Raw genomic sequence first — 21,244 nt, 5'->3', positions numbered from 1 at the left:
AATCTTTGTATTCGTACCCCTCAGTGTGAAAGAAGCTATTTGCATATATATTTGCATGTAATTTCTACTTAAGTTGCAGCCCTTGGCATGTGCTTTGGAAACCCTGGGGCCCAAAATGATTCTCAGAGTTGAGTAGCCCTGCTGTATAGCCTTAGTATTTGGCACAGGGAGGCATAGGGTTCTCCAAAAATCTCTGATCCAAGGGATTTGTAAGTGCATGCACAACTAAGGTAGAGCACCTATAAGGGGACTCCTTGAAGAATCACAAGGGTTGCACAAAGTAAGTAACCTCTTGTTCTGTTCCTCTCCCTCCCCATGCCCTCTTAATGTTCAAAAACAATATCAGAAGTGAGAGGAGTGCTGTCTGTGTGTTACTAGCATCTGTTCTACAATTTTTTTTGTAAAAAGTACAGTGAATGGAATTTGCCATGGTGAACTTTCCATGTACATTTGAAACTGAACAATTTAAAACAGTGCTGATACATATCACCTTTTAAATAAGCATTAATATTGGCTTAAGCATTTTCTTGACTACATATGTGTACACTGTTCTCTTCCTGTATTTTATTAATTCATTACTTCATAGTTGCTGCTATTTTGAAAAGTCATTTGCCAAGAAATTCCGAAGTTATTAAAATATCCATATAAGCTCTTTCTTCTTTAGAGAAGATCTATAATGATTTCAGAACAGTTTCCCTTTTATTGACTGACTAAGTGACTTGGTTATTTTAAAGACAGTACCATGGTATCAGAGGAGTGCATGTCCATCACTACCTAATTCAGTTTCTACCAGAGGTACTGGATCAAGGCATTCTGTGGGGGTGCTGAGAGTCATTGACCCAAACTCTAAACCCTGTACATAAATGGAAACGATTTCAAGCCGGGGGTGCTGCAGCAACCCTTTCCCTCCTCCCCAATCCCTAGTTCCAGCACCTATGGTTTCTACAGGAAGTTGAAACATAGATGCTTGCTGTTTTGGTGACAGAATTGCAGTACTTACAGCGTGGTCTTTGCATCTCTTATAATGTCCAACTGAAACAGGCCTGGGATCATTTGAGTTGCTCCTTCTGAAGAGCAAGCCTCCAGGCTATTTTTGAAGATTTTTTTTTTTTTTAAACCTTTGCTTTCTATTCCTAATGACCACCACATTTCAGACTTCCTAGGTAGCCAACCTGTATACTCTCTCATGAGAGTGAAGCCCTGTCCCCACTTTTTTTTTTTTTTTTTAATTATACTCCCTTACAGCTAGATCTCCGAATGCAAGCTCTTGCAGGATACGTGCTTGTACAATGCCTAGCACAACAGGACCTCAATCCTGATTGGAGTCTATGCATGATACAGCAGTAGAAATATTATTACTTGAACAGACTGCAGGCAACAACTGGCATACTTTTCAGTCGTGATGCTGAAGAGCACCCTCTACTCATCAGAGCTTAATATCAGAAAATGTATCAATGTAGAAATTATCCTTCACTTAACAAAATACACTTGAAGGGAGGAAAAACCTCCTTACTGTGCATCTTAATAAGGAAGAGGTAAACAAGGCATACATAGTATAGTAAACGTCCGATAATCCGGCACCTGTGGGACCCAGGGGGTGCCGGATTATCAGATTTTCTGGACTATCAGAAGGGGGGTTTAAGGGGTCTAGGGTGGGGGGATGCCACCCCAGGCCTCTCATAACCCCCCCTTCCGATAGTCTGGCTCTGCCCCAGGCGTCCCTGATTCAGCCGCTGCTGATCAGTTTCAGCAGCGGCTGAATCGGGGACGCCTGCAGCAGAGCAGCTGGAGTGCTGCGGGGTTCGTTTGGTAGTGCCGACCCTTGGCTGCTCTTGGGGACGCCTGGGGCAGAGCACCTGGGGTGCTGCAGGGTTGGTCCCACAGCGCCGCTCCTCGGCGCTACTGGACCAACCTGGCAGCACCCCAGCTTCTCTGCCCCAGGGTGTCCCCAAGTCAGCTGCTGACTCCAGGAAGCCCTGGAGTCAGCCGCTGGTCAGTTTCAGCAGCGGCTAAATCAGGACGCCTGGGGCAGAGCAGCTGGGGGGCTGCCGGGTTGGTTCCACAGCGCCGAGGAGCGGCACTACTGGACTAACCCGGCAGCACCACAGCTGCTCTACCCCAGGTGTCCCCAAGTCAGCCGCCGCTGATACTGATCAGCGGCTGACTCCAGGAAGCCCGAGGTAGAGCTGCTCTGCCCCGGGCTTCCTGTAGTCAGCTGCTGATCAGTTTCAACAGCGTCTGAATCCAGATGCCTGGGACAGAGCAGCTGGGGCACTGCCGGGTTGGTCTGGTAGCGCCAACCCGGCAGCACCCCAGCTGCTCTACCCCAGGTGTACCCAAGTCAGCCGCTGCTGAAACTGATCAGGGGCTGATTCCAGCAAGCCAGGGGCAGAGCAGCTCTGCCTCGGGCTTCCTGGAGTCAGCCGCTGGTCAGTTTCAGCAGCGGCTGAATCAAGGACAGCTGGGGTGCTGCCGGGTTGGGTCCCGCAGCCCCGAGGGGCAGCGCTACGGGACAATCCTGCAGCGCCCCAGCTGCTCTGCCCCCGGCTTCTCCGATTCAGCCGCTGGTCAGTTATAGCAGCGGCTGAATCGGGGAAGCTGGGGGCAGAGCAACTCCAATGGTCCGGCTGCCTGGAGCACTTCCGGGTTCCTGATGGTGCCGGACCATCAGGAGTGCCGGACCATCAGGTGCTGGACCATCGGAGTTTTACTGTAAAATGATTTCCTCAAGTTCTTACTTACCTAAAAGAGAAACTAACAGATTTCAGTGTGCGCAAGCAACAGCATGTGTTTGCCAACTCTTAAGTGTATTCCCATCTGATATCCACACCACCCCCACCTTCCTGCAGGGAGTCTTTAAAATGCCTGGCACATTAGCAAGTCTCCTTTTTTGAAATAATGAGTTGTGAAGTGCTTGTGATACCAGACTTTCTACTGAGCCCATTCAGACATACAGCCATTTTAAATAGTATAATTACAGTAGACCCTTGATATTTTGAACACTCTGGGAAACTCATTTCAGGGTCCTAAAGTCTGAGAATCTATAAATGAACAAATCATCAACTGATACTGCATCACAGAATGTATCCTCCTTTTTCAACAAGTGTAGTTAACTTCACGGTGTATTAGTAAAGGCTCAATAATGTTTTTCCAAACTGTAATATGAATCTTTAGTAGAATACTCATGTTATATGGTTGAGTTTAGATGGAGTGGTTTTGTGAAATAAGAATTAGTAAGATGTATTGGGTTTTCTTATGGTTTATGTGCAGTAGTGCAGGTTATCTAAATTCAACTTGCAAATTTCTTCTGTTTGATTTTGATTTTAGCAAATGAAAATTTTCAAGGTTATTCTAACCTTCATCTTGCATTATTTTACAAAATCTGTTTTAATTTTTATTCCTTGCAGCTGTAAATGCAGTATCCTTGGGCAAAAATGGAGTTGTTGAACTGATGTTCAAGATCATTGGTCCTTTTAGTAAAAAGAATACTGGTCTTATGAAGTGAGTAAATGTTTCTAATGTTAGATACAAAAATGTGAAATGTTTTTAAAACATGTATTTTTGATGAGAATATTCTTGCAATCAAATATTCTCTAGTATTTGACTATTAAATGACAAAGGGAGAATACCCCTTTCCACCCACTAAAAACCCAAGATTCTATATAAACCTGTGTAGAGCCATATAGCAATCTTAAGATTTGGGATTATGGTATAATATTGCCTTTTACCTGTGCATTCCTCTCTCATACAAATCCCTACAAATAGAAGCCTTAAATTTATAATTTTCCCCCTTTATTTTCCACTCCTGTCTCTACTAAACACCTTATCTTATTTCTTATTTCCTTGCTCTGTTCCAGGGTTCAGTTCAGCTGACAGGTAATCAGATGGCAGCTGTTGTGGCTTTTGCATTTTAAAAAATCTGTTCAAAAGAATTTTAATAGAATATTTGATTGTTCTTTCATCTCCATGTCTTTGAAGGGATTGTAATCTGCATCTCCAAGAAAAACACATCTAATGTGAAGGCACTAAGAATAGCCGTATGCTATCTTGTGCTCCACTATGTATATAATGTTTTTTGGGCACGTCAAGTAATCGTAGCTTTTTGATTCTTTAGCTTGTTGCTAAATCTTGGGCAAAAGTAAGAAGGCTAATTCTGTATCTGGGCTTCTCAACGTAGGAAACCCCAAGGGTCACAATGATACTCACAGCACATTCTGAGGGCCGCAACTTAAGTGTATGGTTGCATATACATGCCAATATAGATGCTAAGGATGCTAAGGACTAGTCGACTATCCGATAAGCAAATGCTTATCGGATAGTCGAGTCAGCTAGTTGATTTCCCCTCTTGCTTCCTCTATTGGATAGAGGCAGCAAAGGGGGCGGGGAAAGAGAGGGTACTTCAAAGTGGCAGCGCCGCACAGCTGAGGCTGGGCTCTGTGCGGAACATTGTTGGAACAAGGCAATATCACACTTAGGATTGATGATCGAAATCAGTTATAAAAAAAAATGTGTTTAACAAGTATTGTTTTACCACGTTGTAGATTAAATATACTACTTTGTTTTCTCTTTGTTGATAGGGTCGCGTTAGACACACTTGCTGCATTGCTAAAATCAAGTAAGCGTTTGACTATTAGAAACTATTTTTACTAAAGTTTAAAAACTGCATTAATATTAAAGGGTCTGGCTGAAACCAAGATATGTTGTGTTCATTATTGCCACATGTATAATACGTAGTAACTGTTTATCCAGTTATGTAGCATAGAGACTAACTGACTTAGGCAGAGACTGACTTGGATCCCAAGGTATAAAAGAAGCGTTTTTAGAGATACTCAACCATGCCCCTCAACAGTAGTCTGATTCTCTTCTCCTAACTCTGACTGCCATGTGCTTCGCTGAGAGTGGTAGAGGATGACCCCAAATGTTGTCAGTGTCATACTGTCAATAAATAGGTCTTGTGATCTGGACAAGGGTACAGACAAACTTGCTGAGCCTCTGGGCAAGGTGACTGGGCATGAGGGTGGAAGCTGCCATAAGGGACAGGGTCTTGATCACAGTCCAGGCTCTTTTGAATTGCTGGGTCAATGGGGTGGTTTCCCCCTCCTCCCCTGGTTGTCAGGCCTGGTTCTTGAGTACGTATCCTTTTGCTGCTTTTTCTAACATGCAGTTGTAAGGAAGTGACAGGGCCTGTCCTCCAATGGCAATTGGGCACAAGAAGGCTGACAGGTCTACTTCCACTGATTCTTAAAGTGTGCCAAGAGTCATGAGCCTCTTCCTCACAAAAACTATATACAAGCTATGGTAGTCATAGAACTTCAGTACATTGGGCAGGCATTGAGCGATGATGGGGACTTTTATGGGGAACAGCTCCAATGGTATAACTGGAAGCTCATTTGCTTAAGGTTTCTGACCCCTTTTGTATGGCTTTAGCTATTCTAGGTTTGATCATATTACTACACAACCTCCCTCTGTGGCTCTTAGGACTGTGTAGTAGTAAATACTTTTTAGGATTCGCCCACGAGAGATTGCCAGTGAAAGGAAATATTTCAGCATAATGTTGGTCTGCTGCTGTGTAATGCAAAGTTAAAGCTGAGATTTATGGAGGATTAAGAATTTGAGAAGTGTATTTTCAGACCAGGTGACCTTGCATCATGATGTGTGTAGGAAAGATGGGAAGTATGGCAAGAGACTTGATGGACAGGAAATATGGCTTAGATATGAGACTTTCAGCAATCTGTAGCTCAAGTGGAAACTTGGTTAAATTACTAAGGCTGAGTATTTAAAAAAAAAAAAAAGTGAGGAAAAAATTAGAAAGAGGCACTAACTGAGATTTAACTAGGTAGTGACCAAAAAGTTAACAAGAAGATATTTTTACAAATATTTTGGAAGCAAGATGAAGATCAAGGATTGGATACACCATTGCTTAATGAGGTAGGAAAGAGTAGACTGAAAAACGCAGCAATGGCCAAAGTGTTAAATGCCTCTTTTGCTTCAGCTTGCATCAAAAAGGTTAGCAGTGATTGGACAATTCATATAGTGAACACTGGTGTAAATGGGGTAGCATCTGAGGCTAAAATAGAGAAAGAGCAAGCAAAAATTACTTCAATTGGATGTCTTCAGACTGGCAGGACATGATGAAATACATGCCAGACTAGTTAAGGAGCTAGCTGGCTTATTAGTGATTTATTTTTTAGAACTGTTGGAGAATGGGAGAAGTCCCAGAATACTAGAAAAGGGCAAATATAGCACCTTTCAATAATTACAGAAGAATGACAACCGAGGGAAATATAGACCAGTCAACTTAACTTTTTTTTTAATCTTTCTGGGCATCGTGGTGCAAATAATCAGTTTGTAAGCACTTCAATCAGTGGCCTCCAACCTTTTTAAGCACAAAATCGCTTGTTGAATGTAAGTCAATCCAGGATTTCCCCATACAGATATCCTTGCCCCATCCCTTCTTTGTGGCCATGACCCTGCTCAGTCTATGGAGATAGGATACAGGAAGGGAGGTAAGGGGGCACCAGCCCCCTACTTCTCTACCTCCCACACCATGCACAGCAAGAAGGAAGCACGGGGAGGGTAGCTCCAAAGCACAGGACAGGGGAAGTGTGGCAATGTCTGGAGAAGCAGCTGAAGTGCTGGCACCTGATCATTTCCTGGCCAAGACTGAGGTTCCAGGATTTACCAGTGGATCCTGATCTGTTGGTTGGTGACCACTGACCTAGATGAGATTATAAATAAGAATCTACATGGATTAGTCCAGAACAAATCCTGTCAAACCAACCTAATATCCTTTTGGGGGATAGGTTGGCAGCAGAAGGTCCTTTTGATATTATCCGAAATGACCTTATAAGCAAACTAGGGAAATATAGCCTAGATGAACTTACTGTAAGGTAGGTGAATGAGAATGGTTTTCCAGACACTTACCAATGGCTGCAAGGGTATATCAAGAAAGATCCTGAAGGGATCTGTATGAGGTCTAGATCTATTTAATATCATAAGTAATTTTGGATCGTAGCATAGAACACACTTCAAGTTCTGTGGGTTGCAGGGAGAGTGGGTGTTACAAGCACTTTGGAGAACAGGAGTAGCATTAAAAAGGATCTGGAGCAAGTGCAGAAAAATGGCTTGAAATTGAATTTCATCCTATCAGGACAAATGCAAGGTAGAGATGTCCGTGACCTGTGGAAGGTAGGTGGGAGCTGATGCTCAGGGGGAGCGAGCTTTAAAGCAGACTGCCTGCAAGCACAGACTCGCATGGCGGCCCCCGCCCCGGCGCTGCTGTCTCTGATAGAGCTGGCTTCCCACGTAGATCTGCTCCCACAGAGCTGCCTGTCTCCCCTACTGCCCCTAGAAGAGGCAGCAGGGCCAGACAGGAGCCAGCTTAAGCCAGCTCCCCATAAGCACTGGCTCCCACCTGCCCCCCACATGTCAACATGTAACAGCTTGAAATGTCCACATTTACACAGATACCCAATAGTTAATATCCCTAATGCAAAGTAGTACTTTTTAAGAACGAATACTCAATTGTAGAAATACAAAATGGGAAATGACTGCCTAAGGAGTACTGGGGAAAACTAATTTGGGGTTATAGGGAATCACAGACTAAATGTAATATTGTTGCAAAAAGGTGAACATCATTCTAGTTTGTATTAGTAGGGATGTTGTAAGGAAGACACTAGAAGTAATCCTTCCAACTCACCTCAGCGTTGATAAGGCCAGATCAGGTCAACTGTGTTCATTTCTGAGCACCACAGTTTGGGAAAGATGTGGACAAATTGGAGTAAGTTCATAGACGAACAATAGAAATGATAAAAGATTTAGAAAGCATGTTCCCTGAGGAAAGATGGGGAAAAATGGTTTAGTTCAGAGAAAAGAAGCTGGGGGTGAGAGGAGAAGAGAGGAGGCGGAGTGGGAAGGATACAAGTTTTCAAATGTGTAAAAAGGTTAGGAGGAGGAGGAGGATGCATTAGTATTTTAGTACTTTCTTACCCTGTTCTGTTAAATACAAGTCATGAAAAGAATTTCTGCATGGTACTTCAGTTGTATCACTCTCAGAAATATATTGTATTCATAGCAAAAATCCTTACAAAATAGTGTCATTGTTTTTCAAAAGTGTCACATTTGCTTTTATTGCTTGCTAATTTCCATTTCAAATTTGAGCTGTATAAAACCATACCATTTTTCTTTAGCACATTTAGCTTACTCTTCAAACCGATTTTATTTTTGAACTGGGTTTTTTATTACGTTCTAAATAGCCTAAAGTTATCAGTTGTTTTTTCCACTGAATGTTCTATTGGATCAAACAGTAATTTTTTTCCCATCAGTTTATACGTTCTTAAGTTAAAAAGGAAACATTAATGCAAAATTCCTACTCGAGTGCTGCCTGTCACCATTACATCAGTTTAAATTGCAAGGCTTAGCACATCTAAGAAATTTGAGCTTTCCTAACATGCTCTGTTCAATCACACTGAAGAAGTGGGTCAGATAAAAGTACTGATTGAACGTAATTTCTTTAGCCAACTTAAGTATGTGGTTTTTATTTTCATAATGTTTTAGCTACAAACTTTGGGTCTTGATACAAAAAGCAATAACCAAGCATGCATGGGTGTGTCTAGAAAATGTAGGAACTTTCTGGAACTTGCTGAATGTACCTCAGTGAAGGAAACAGAAATTATATTATAGATAACTGGAGTGCTTGTCACCATATGATTCCATAATAAGAGAAACAACTGAGGTTGGTAGCTTTTAAACTTGATCTAAAAGTAGTGGTGATTAATGGAAACAAGAGGTAGGTTATGTGCTTTAACGATCTTTTACTTCTTTTCTTCAGAAACGAATGCCAGGAGAGCAGTCGACAGAGGATATGTCCATGTGCTGTTAACAATTTATGTAGATTGGCACCGTCATGATAGTCGCCACAGACATATGCTGATCCGTAAAGGGATCTTACAGTGCATTAAAAGCGTTACAAATATCAAGTTAGGAAGGAAAGCATTTATTGATGACAATGGGATGAAAGTTCTTTACCACACGTCCCAAGTGAGTTTAATTCCTTTTTTTTGCTATGATTGCACATGACGTTTTGTTAGTAGTTGCTAACTTTCAAGATCAAAAGTACAAAACAGCTAAATTGTTTTCCATCACTGAAATGTTAGTGTAAATTGTAAACAACTATTTCATGTTGAAAATGTTTGGTGCTTTTTACACCAGTGTGTAACCATTTACAAAACACTTGTAAATATTAAGCTAATCAGAACCTTCATTGGCTAAATGTTTTAACATTCCACCCTTCAAAAGAAGTGTTTCTTATGCAATAGAACATCTTGTACATTGCTCCACCACAGGTTATGGGGAAGGACTTTAACAAATTCCCTGTGCAGAATTATAGATGTTAAGGCTGGTATACCGCCAATTTTGTGAACTGTAGGACGTTTCATTGTTCTCCTTGTGTGAGGCCCTTCTGTAAATGGGTTGTTTCCATTTCTAGTTGAATGCTAAAGATCTCCCTGTGACTTCTACTTTGTATCCTAAGATGTAAATCAGAAATCCAATATTAAGGGAGTGCATCATTGCCATGGTCTTGTTCTGGGTGGTGGTAGCACGTTTGTGCTTTGCCTCATTCTTTGCCTTTCTCCAGTTTTTGCCAAACCAATGTGATCAAAGTGTTTTATATTTTTAGTCAGTAATTTAAGCTACTATCAGAGATTTCTACGATCTGGAAGAGTATTCTCTTTGGAGCTCAAAGTGTAGCAGAGTTAGAGGAAAATCCACAGTTGTCAGTTAAACGGAGTAGGCAAAAGTTATTTTATATTCCGCTTATTCAAGCTGTCATAAAAACTCAGTGATGTCTTCTATATTAAATTCACGTATTCAAGATTTTAATGGTAATATAATCTAAAACATTCTAGTCTTTTTTTTTTTTATGTTCTGCATGCAATGATGTAGTTTTCTAAACAGTTGTGTAGTTTGCATTTCATTGTTTTCATTCTTTTTTGCAACAGGATTGCCTTGCAGTGAGAACTCTTGATCCTCTAGTCAATACATCGAGTCTAATAATGAGAAAATGTTTTCCAAAAAATCGTCTCCCACTACCAACTATTAAAAGTGCTTTTCATTTCCAACTACCAGTTATTCCTACTAGTGGTCCTGTGGCTCAGCTGTACAGTTTGCCTCCTGAAGGTATATATGTTGGCTTGCGTGTGTATCTAACACCCTTCTGTGCTAGATGGATCAGATTTGCACATGTTGGTTGTTTATCTAGCCCTTTAGAGCTTGGGCTTACTAGGGAGAAGTGAATTAATATAGATCCCCTTTCAGCACGTTGGTAGGTCTGGGCTTTTGAATGTAGTGTGAAATTGTCTGCTGCACTATATACGTACAGGCTGCCAACAATTTTTGGTCTGCACAGGTGTGACTATGGCCTGTATTTACTTCCTTCCAAATAGGTATTAACACTGCTTGCATTAAGAAATCAATCTATAGAATGAAAGCCTAAGTGATCTTTTAAATAAAAATCTGCTAAATTCCTGCACAAAATCCATTTGAATTTTTGGAATATCTTCCATGATCTGTAATAGGCTAAATTCACCAACAGTGTCATGAAGTACAAATGAATGGAAGCCACTGGAGTATGCCTAATCATGCCAATAACAATTTTAGCCCAATGTCCCTGAACTGTATCATGCAAACAACTTAATGTGCTTAGCTTATTTTTCACGGAAATGAAAAATGTTAAATATTTCCTTCATATTACTGGAGTCAGATCCAGTCCAAATTCTAGCAATGCAAAGTGGCCAGAAAGGCAACTTAAATTCCTCAGCCCTGTTTGGGGGCGGAGATGACATGGTGACTAGAGAAGGCTCAGTCCTGAGGAGTTGGTTTTCAGTGTATATGGTGAATGTTTTTATTAAGTGGGGAAAACAGTTTGTGTTCTTACTGGATAGAAATTTAATAGACCTGCAGTATTGTCAGCTGAGCATTCCTTCTCTAATTAAATCTGGCAGTAATTGATCATTCACATGGTTTCACAGATGTTTAATTGGTGTGGTGGTGACAGATTTCAGTTGGTAAGTGACAGTTTTACAGATGAAAGATTTTTTTCAGGGATTTACATGCTGTAGAAAACATACATTTGCCTTACTTATAGAACATTTTATATCATAGTGGATGACGTAGTAGATGAAAGTGATGACAACGATGACATTGAAACAGAAAGCGAAATTGAAAATGAAGATGACAAGGACCAGCTCTTTAAGGTCAGTACTAGATCCAATCTAAGGGACGAGATTTATACCATTAATATATTTTTCATTACTTGAAAAAGCTCACTTTTGCCATACCTATAACTCTGTGTTCAATTATTAAGGAGATATCAGTAGAGAGTCCAGCTGGAATTTCCAAAGGGGCCTAATGTAGATGATTGAGATGTTTGCCAAAAGTCCATTGAAAGTGAATGCAAGTTGGGCCTCTTACCTCCTTACAGCCTCTGGAAAAAAAAATCTTTTATAGGTATCTTAATTCAACCTTAAGGTAGATCTAAAATATTTTCACAGGTCAGTAATTTAATATCTCCAGTTGTTGACACTCTTTGAGAGCAGTTGAGTTTGCAAACAGTTTTGTTTACCAAAATGCTTTTGTAGCAGAAACATTTAAAATATTCCCTCTGAAGTATTGCTTTGTCTGCACTTTTTGCATTCCTCCCTGAACAGCCACAATGCCTGCATGAGTCCTTACACAGGGTTTAATGTATCAGAGGGGTAGCCGTGTTAGTCTGAATCTTCAAAAGCGACGAAGAGTCCTGTGGCACCTTATAGACTAACTGAAGTGTAGGAGCATAAGCTTTCGTGGGCAAAGACCCACTTCGTCAGATGCATGACACATGGTGCCACAGGACTCTTCGTCGCTTTTACAGGGTATAATGTACATCTGTACTGATAGTGTCCTGGGAAATTTGTATACCAAAACTTTATTCAACTTTGAGACGAATGGGAGGTTTTTGTTTTTAAAAGGAAGCTGTAAGCCATACTAATGCAAGTTGTTAAAGCAAGGGGAGTAAGTAGTTACAGGCAGTCCCCGAGTTACGCGGATCCGACTTATGTCGGATCCGCACTTACGAATGGGGCTTTCTCGCCCCAGAGCTCGCGGGCAGCGGGACCGCCCAGAGCGCAGCGGTCCCGCCACCTCGACCTCTGGGGCGAGAAAAGCTGCTCCGGGTGCCCCTGGTCTGCTGGGGACCGTCTCCAGCAGACCAGGGACACCTGGAGCAAAGCCGGGGAGGCGGAGGGGTCCCGCGCCTCTGAGGCTTTGCTCTGGCAAAGCCTCAGAGGCGCGGGACTCCGCCGCTGCTGCCGCTTTGCTCCCGGTGCCTCTGGTCTGCTGGGGACCGACTCCAGCAGACCAGGGACACCTGGAGCAAAGCCGGGGAGGCGCGGGACTCCGCCACCGCTGCGGCTTGGCTCCCCGTGTCCCTGGTCTGCTGGGGGAGGGGAGGGGGCAGCTAGTGGCCCCCCCTCAGCAGACCAGGGAGATGTGGAGCAAAGCCCCGGGCCTTTGGTAGAGCAGGTGGGGCGCTGCCAGTTGGTCCCGCAGCACCGCTCCTTCGCGCTACTGGACCAACCCGGCAGCACCCCAGCTGCTCTACCCCAGGAGTCCCCAAGTCAGCCGCTGCTGAAACTGACCAGTGGCTGACTACAGGAAGCCTCTGCCCCGGGGCTTCCTGGAATCAGCCGCTGATCAGTTTCAGCAGCAGCTGACTTGGGGATGCCTGGGGTTCTTACCGTATATACTCGAGTATAAGCCGTGTTTTTCAGCACATTTTTTGTGCTGAAAAATGCCCCCCTCGGCTTATACTCGAGTCAGCGTCTCGAGAACTGAGGAAAGTGAGTACGCTGGTCAGGTTCTAAGGCATCCAGGTTGTCGTATCTGTCAGGAGGTGTTATTGTTATGGACTGCGCTGTAAATTCATCATCAAAGTATCTCGTGTCAATTTCTGAGGTCTGAAAGCTCTATGTATGTGCGATGAACAGAGCACATACATAGGCTTGTTGGCTGCACAGTGACTGCCAGTGATTGGCTTGTCACTATGCTGTGGGCAGGGGGCGGGTCCAGAGGCAGAAGCGCGGCTCGGCGCAGGCTGAAGAGAAGAGATAAGGTAAGGGGCCTGAATGGAAAGGATAAAATCCTTATGGAAAGCAGGATCTGCCTAGGGATTGTGGAAATATTTTATCCTCTGTGTCGGGGGAATGGTATATGTGGAGAGGGAGTTGCCATCTGCAAGTTTCCCTCAGCTAAAAACACGAAAACAGCTAGGAAGCCGGGACATCTGAGGAAAAGAGGTATGGGATAACCTCACACCAGCTGAAGCTCTGTTTGGACATACAGATGATGAGGAGGAGAACTCCAGTTTTGAAGGATTTTAGCTCTTGTGTGTTAGCTTGGTTGCTGATTGAGCTAAGGTTGTTGTACTTTTAAAGTTACGGTATTTTTGATACCATATTGTTTTTGTTGACCCCCCTTTTCCACTTACAGAGCTAGGTTATTGTTTTTCTTTGAAATAAATATTCATGTAATTTTATTGGTATCTATCTTCATTTTTTACATTTACCAGTAGCTGCCTCATTTCCTATCCTAGGCTTATACTCGAGTCAATATTTTTTCCCAGTTCTTTGCGGTAAAATTAGGTGCCTCGGCTTATATTCGGGTCGGCTTATACTCGAGTATATACGGGTAAGTTGAATCTGTATGTAAGTCAGAACTGGCGTCCAGATTCAGCCGCTGTTGAAACTGATCAGTTTCAGCAGTGGCTGAATCTGGAGGCCAGTTCCGACTTACATACAGATTCAACTTAAGAACAAACCTACAGTCCCTATCTTGTACGTAACCCGGGGACTGTCTGTACATGATTTTATATCCAATCTGCACTCAACTCATTGAATTCTCCCTGCACAATCTCTATCCCTATCCACAGTCCATGTAATTGTACTCATCTTGGATGACTTCATCTGAGCAGTAGATTACACACAGGTATTACAAGAGATCAGTGCATAATTGATTTTCATACAGGCAGGAAAATTTGAGACACATTGGTGATATATCCATGAACAAGGTTTTCTTCGGACAGATCAAGTTGATATGCTTGTATGTGGCTAATGAGAGTTATTTTTGACAATGTTTAATATATAACTCTTTTAGATTGAAGTTCCTTTGTAATTAGTTGAGCAGTTCCTTAATATCTGTGTTGTTGACATTTCCTGTTGCTCTTGCAGAACGATGATATAGAGACTGATATTAACAAATTGAAACCAAGGCAAGAGTTGGGAAGGCCTATAGAAGAACTAAAAATGTATGAACAATTTTTTCCAGAACTTGCAGATGATTTTCAGGTAAAGCATGTTGACTACTGTTTGCATATGTTGAATATTCAGTTTCTAACAGTTCATAACTGACTTCCCACTCATTCTTTTTAAATTTGATCATAGCCCTCAATGGGGTACATCTTCCTTGCACACCAAAGAGCTACATTCAGCTGTAGTCATTGTGAGGGAATAATTTTTCTAGAAAATGTAACCACATGCCTACATTTGTAATTAAAAAAAAGGCCCATAGTGTCTTGATCACACTTGGATTGGAGGTGGGTGTGAAAAGTGGTAGGAGGAAGGGAAATAATTTGTAGATGGAATCCACGTATGGAACTCTATGAGCATGTGAAAACATGGAATATATGGAAATGAATACTATATTTCATCATACATTATATATTTTAATTTTTTAAATAACAAGGTGTATTAGCTTTTAGCACTAGTTGATGTTGGCTGTTCTAAAAGGACAATGATCACAAGAAGCCTAAAGTCAATAAGGGCTCAAGTAATTGATTTAACAGGTAGTATTAAGGAGTGTTCATGATTTTAAATGAAAATGTTTGTAAACTGTAGCCCTGTTCTGAACCATAACTGTAAAAACTCTGTCATGGAAATGCTGTTCTCCAACCTGAGAACAAACATACTTAGTTTACAAATAAAAGTAATTTTTCTTACTCCTTGCCTTTTTGAAGTCAACTTCACTCACAGCACAGGTTGAATGTTTCCCCCTCTTTTTCAACATGCATAATGATGATAAATCTGTAGGCTGTAATTGAAGCAATGATCTGTGAACTAGAAACTAGATGCCATGTTTATCTCTCCAGTTGTCTTTTAAAGTTGTCTTTTTGTCACCTTTCGTATTGCCTCTGCAAACTTATCACTTGCAGTAGTTTTGCACAGTTGTACCTAATTTGAAATACTAGTAAAGAAACCTTTTGGTGTACACAGAATAGGATACCTTCCACAGAATAGGTCATTCTCTTTTTTAGCAGTGATGGCTGTGTTATCACAAGAGAAAACAGTAAAATCTATTTTTGGCATAACTTATAAAGAGTGTTTGAAATAGCAGCAGATCTGTTATGTAAGGAGGTGTCCTAAGCTCATGATACTGTCTACACTTTTGTTAGTCTCTAAGGTGCTTTTTATATACTCACTTTTCAGAAGAGAACAGTACTTCAAGCATTGCATTTTATGTGTAACTGTGTGGGTTCTTTTTGGTAATTTTATTGTGGTATCAGCTATTTGTATAATCAGTAACAAATTTTAGTTTACAAATAAAATAAAAATTGAGATGCAGTAATTAAAGAAATGGCTTGAACTTCAGAATAACACTTTAAATCATTTTGCATAGTATACCATAGTATATGTTAGTGAGCTTGTCACGATTATGGTTTTTTTCAGCTTACCTAGTGAAGCAAGCAATAAAAGTTTTTGTGTTTAAGATTATAAATCGGTGTTCATCTTCCAGGAACTAATGAGAGGAAGAATTTACCATGTTCACAAAAGTAGGACCTTTTTGGTATTTGTAAACTCATACAATCTCTTGAAAATAAAAAATCAACATTGAAAGTTTGCTGGTACCCTCAATATTTGTATGGTTAATATTGAAGAGGACAGGTCACAGTTACTGTGGGTTGTTGGGTAAGCTGTGTGGAAGCAAACAATATACATTTTATTATGGCCATATGTAAGGAACAAATAACATAGGCTCTACTTACAGAATGGGAACTTGTATGCTGCACAGTACTCACTCTGAAAAAGACATGGGAGTCATAGTATGTAATCGGCTGCACGTGAGCTCTCGGTATACCACTGTGGCCAAAAGGGCTATTGTGATCCTTCAATGCATGAACAGGAGAAGCTTGAGCTATTTACCTCAGTATTTGGCACTAGTGCAACCGCTGCTGGAATACTGTCTAGTTCAGTGATCACAGTTGAAGAAAAATGTTGATAAATTGGATAGGGCTCATGAGAGGGATTACAAGAATGATGAAGTAATTGGAAAACACTGATAGCTCTACTTAGTGATAAGATTCAAGCCCAGTCTATTTAGTTTAACAAAGATCTGTTAATCATAGAATACTAGGCCTGGAAGGGACCTTGAGAGGACATTGAGTCCAGTCCCCTGCCCTCATGGCAGAACCGAGTACTGTCAAGACCATCCCTGATAGACATGTATCTAACCTACTCTTAAATATCTTCAGAGATGGAGATTCCACAACCTCTCTGGGCAATTTATTCCAGTGTTTAACCACCCTGACAGTTACGAACTTTTTCCTAATTTGCAACATAAACCTCCCTTGCTGCAGTTTAAGTCCATTGCTTCTTGTTCTATCTTCAGAGGCCAAGATGAACATGTTTTCTCCCTCCTCCTTATGATACCCTTTTAGATACCTGAAAACTGCTATCATGTCCCCCCTCAATCTTCTCTTTTCCAAGCTAAACAAGCCCAGTTTTTTCAGTCTTCCTTCATAGGTCATGGTCTCTAGACCTTTAATCATTCTTGTTGCTCTTCTCTGGACCTTCTCCAATTTCTCCACATATTTCTTGAAATGTGGTGCCCAGAACTGGACACACTACTCCAAATGAGGCCTAATCAGCGCAGAGTAGAGTGGAAGAATGACTTCTTGTGTCTTGCTCACAACACACCTGTTAATGCATCCCAGAATCATGTTTGCTTTTTTTGTTTGCAACAGTGTCACACTGTTGACTCACATATAGCTTGTGATCCACTATAACCCCTAGATTCCTTTCTGCAGTACTTCTTCCTAGACAGTCGCTTCCCATTCTTTGTGTGAAACTGATTGTTCCTTCCTAAGTGGAGCACTTTGCATTTGTCCTTATTAAGCTTCATCCTGTTTCTTAGACCATTTCTTCAGTTTGTCCAGATGATTTTGAATTATGACCCTATCCTCCAAAGCAGTTGCAACCCCTCCCATCTTGGTATCGTCTGCAAATTTAATAAGCGTACTCGCTATGCCAATATCTAAATCGTTGATGAAGATATTGAACAGAACCAGTCCCAAAACAGACCCCTGCAGAATCCCACTTCTTATACCTTTCCAGCAGGATTGTGAACCGTTAACCACTCTCAGAGAGTAGTTATTATCCAGCCAGTTATGCACCCACCTTATAGTAGCCCCATTTAAGTTGTATTCGTCTTGTTTGAGAAGATGATCATGCGAGATGGTATCAAATGCCACTAAAGTCTAGGTATACCACGTCCACCGCTTCTCCCTTATGCACAAGACTTGTTGTTCTATCCAAGAAAGTTATCAGATTGGTTTGACATGATTTGTTCTTTACAAATCCATGCTAGCTGTTCCCTATCACCTTATTATCTTCCAAGTATTTGCAGATGATTTCCTTAATTATTTGCTCCATTATCTTTCCTGGCACAGAAGTTAAACTGACTGGACTGTAGTTTCCTGGGTAGTTCTTATTTCCCTTTTTATAGATGGGCACTATAGTTGACCTTTTCCAGTCTTTTGGAATCTCTCCTGTCTTCCATGATTTGCCAAAGATGATAGCTAAAGGCTCAGATACCTCCTCTATGAGCTCCTTGAGTATTCTAGGATGCATTTCATCAAGCTCTGATAACTTGCAACATCTAAGTTTTCTAAGTGATTTTTAACTTCTTTTTTATTTTACCTTCTAAATCTACCTCCTTCCCACTAGCATTCACTATGTTAGGCATTCCTTTATCAGACTTCTAGGGGAAGACTGAAACAAAGAAATCAGTAAGCATCTCTCCCATTTCCAAGTTTCCTGTTACTGTTTCTCCCTCCTCACCAAGCAGTGGGACTACTCTGTCCTTGGTCTTCCTCTTTCTTCTAATATATTTATAGAATGTTGTCTTGTTTCCATTTATGCCTGTAGCTCGTTTGAGCTCGTTTTGTGCCTTTGCCTTTCTAATCTTGTCCCTGCATTCCTGTATTGTTAGCCTATATTCATCCTTTGTATTTTGTCCAAGTTTTCATTTTTGTATGAGACTCCTTCTTGATTTTTAGATTATGCAAGATCTCCTGGTTAAGCCAAGGAAGTCTTTTGCCGTATTTTCTATCTTTCCTACACAGCGGAATAATGTCCCTATGAAAAAACGCCAAGTCTCTTCAGTTGTTTTTCCTCTTAATCTTGCTTCCCATGGGACCTTACCTACCAGCTCTCTGAGCTTACCAAGCGACTTGATTAGCTAATGGGATCCTCGGTCTAGCAGACAAAGATACAACAAGATTCTATGCCTGGAAGTGGAAGCTAAATAATTATACTAGAAATAGGGCGCACATATTTTATAATAACTTACAATTAATCATTGGAACAATTAAGCAAGAGTTGTTGTGGATTCTCCGTCACTGGCAACTTCTGAGTAGAGATTAAATTTTTTTTTCTGAAAATGTGCTCCAGTTCTGATAGGACTTCTTGTGGGGAAGTTCTAGGGACTGAGTGAAAATGAAGGTGGTCAGACTTAGTGATCATAGTGGTCCCTTCTGGTGTTGGAATCTGTAATATAGCGCTGTCCTTCTGTCTGTGCACACACAGAGACTTATGTTTGAAACAGTGAATATCTTTGTCATAAAATGACATCTCATAGCTACTTTTTGTTTGACTACTTGGAGATTGTACAAACTTTCCTCGGTGACTTTGACTTACTGTTGAATTGGCAGAAAAGGAGACGTGTGGTGTTTTGGGGTTTTTTTCCCCCCGGCTTTGTTGTTGGCTTGCTCTAGAACCTTGGGCAAATTACTTTATCTCAGTGCTTTATTGTCCCCATCTTTAAATAGGGATAATGATGATTAATCATCTTTGTGAAGCATTTTGCTATCTAAAGATGAAAAGCATAAGAGTTGTTGTTGTTGTTGTTATTATTATTATTATTATTATTATTATTATTATTTATTTAGACTTCATACTGCAGGGGACTTCTGAATCTGCACAATGAAAAGAACTATGAAAAGGTCAAAACTTGAGAGAGAGACATTTTATTTTTTTTTTTTTTTAACATCTTAATATTGGGAACACTAGAAATGAAATGGGTAAAACTTGACCAGGTGGAATGGGTTTGTTTTTAATGAGGACAAAGATGTTGATAAGTCTGTGTAGTCCCTATGTCAACAAAATCATATCTGCTATGTTAAATGCTGCATACCTTTTTTAAATTTAATGGCACAATTTAAAAAATTACTTAAGTTTTGTGAAGTCACTGAAGAATGGTGTTTTTAAGGTTGCGGTTTGGCATTTTTCTTTGGAAAAGGTTAACTTTCACAATTTCTGTAGCTACATTTTTTTTAATAAACAGGCAAATTTTTAAGAGTACATTTTTTAAGAGTACATTTATTATAAGTATCTTACTAAAAAATATTCTTGTTTTTGTTGACACTAAAAATTATTCAAAGGACAAGTGTCCTTTTATAAGTGAATACAAACCAACTTTTAAAACATGAAACATTGTTTCCTAATCATGTTCTTCCTTTGTAAAGGACTATGACTTAGTCTCCAAGGAACCAAAGCCTTTTGCATCTGATGCAAATTTAAGTGGACCTATTGTTGTTCCTACGGCAGGAGAGGAGCAGTCTATAGAAGCAAATCACTCAGTCAAGGGAATGACTATGAAAGAGAGCAATCGATTACTAACAGAGGAGTGTAATACAAGACCAGCTTTTTTGGATCTACCAAAGAGAGACAGCAACAAAGACAATAGTTTACAGCAGCGAAGGGATCAAAGGAAACTGCTTTCATCATGCCAGTGCCTAAGCTATGAAATAGTGAAAGGTCTGGACAGGATAACTTTGCAGAATACTTCAAAAAATGAACAGTATTACAGTACAGGGTGCGTAATGAAGAAAGAAAGCAAAAGTAGCCTTACCTCGTTTACTTGCAATAAACCTTGCCAGCATATTTCATCTTGCGGAAGTGTTCTGTTTGAAGGACGATCTGTCCAGTTAGGAAAGCTGTGCTTCACAGGTGTTGATCCTGAGGAAGAGGATGATTCCAGCTCACATTCATCAGGAGAGCAAGTTATGCTTGAGGTGCCTGATATATTGCCACTCCATGACCCTGATCTTTATATTGAGATTGTAAAAAACACTAAGTCTGTCCCTGAATATTCAGAAGTGGCTTACCCAGATTACTTTGGCCACATTCCACCTTCATTTAAGGAGCCTATCTTAGAAAGACCATATGGTGTGCAGAGGTGAGTTGATATCTTTCTATGAAAGAGCAATTGTTGCAGGAATAATACAAATGAGAAATTCATATTTAATGCATAAAATTATTACCTTTGTAATCTTATCTCAAACATTTTCATGGAAAACTATTCTGAAGGCAAAACAGATTATACAAAATGTTAATTAAGGGAAGAACTTGAAGTTCTGTTGTGAGGATTTTGATGTCGCTTTCTATAATTAAAGCTATCTAAACATTAAACTACCAAAAGTTTTTATGAAATGAGAAATGATGCCTTTAAAACTTAATGTGGAGATAAGTGAAACGTGTAAGCAGTAAAAGTTGAAGTTTTCTAAAGTTTAAGCAATGTATTATAAAAGATTAATGGATTTCATCCTGTGATTAGGAAATGTGTTTATCAAACACAAGAATTTAGAACTTGATAAAACCAGTGAACTTGCATGGATTCAATTTTTTTTTTTTTTTTTGCAAGAACAGAGCTTATCGCCTAATTTGTGGGAGGAAGGAGAGGGCCTCCGTGGGCTGCATTCAGCCTGCCAAGCGGGTTGATCCTCCTGCTTCCCCACCCCCAGGCCAATCAGAGCCTATGGACAAGGGAGCGTGCAACGCTTAGTCAACCCTGTCGGTTGACTCTAAGCACTGCACCAGAGGGCAGAGAGTGAGACTCTCGCCCCCAACCTCTGACTGACCTGGCGGAGGAGTGT

General features: G+C 40.8%; 1 protein-coding gene across 7 annotated transcripts in view; it reads left to right on the top strand.

The window, feature by feature from the left end:
• The window catches only part of AGTPBP1 (ATP/GTP binding carboxypeptidase 1), a 140,908-nt gene that overhangs the window by 74,021 nt on the left and 45,643 nt on the right, over nucleotides 1-21,244 (top strand). For all 7 annotated transcript variants that reach the window (XM_006135883.5, XM_006135884.5, XM_006135885.5 and 4 more), the window contains 7 exons: nucleotides 3,408-3,501; nucleotides 4,578-4,615; nucleotides 8,831-9,039; nucleotides 10,002-10,179; nucleotides 11,164-11,255; nucleotides 14,265-14,381; nucleotides 19,835-20,547. In XM_006135883.5, the coding sequence (XP_006135945.1) occupies nucleotides 3,408-3,501; nucleotides 4,578-4,615; nucleotides 8,831-9,039; nucleotides 10,002-10,179; nucleotides 11,164-11,255; nucleotides 14,265-14,381; nucleotides 19,835-20,547 (1,441 nt within the window). The remainder of the gene's footprint in view (nucleotides 1-3,407; nucleotides 3,502-4,577; nucleotides 4,616-8,830; nucleotides 9,040-10,001; nucleotides 10,180-11,163; nucleotides 11,256-14,264; nucleotides 14,382-19,834; nucleotides 20,548-21,244) is intronic.

This window comes from Pelodiscus sinensis, chromosome 6 (genome assembly GCF_052426305.1).
Source record: "Pelodiscus sinensis isolate ZL-2025 chromosome 6, ASM5242630v1, whole genome shotgun sequence".
In the NCBI taxonomy this organism is placed as follows: domain Eukaryota; kingdom Metazoa; phylum Chordata; order Testudines; family Trionychidae; genus Pelodiscus; species Pelodiscus sinensis.
Note: the sequence above shows the minus strand (reverse complement) of the source record. Positions and strands in the feature narration are given on the sequence as shown.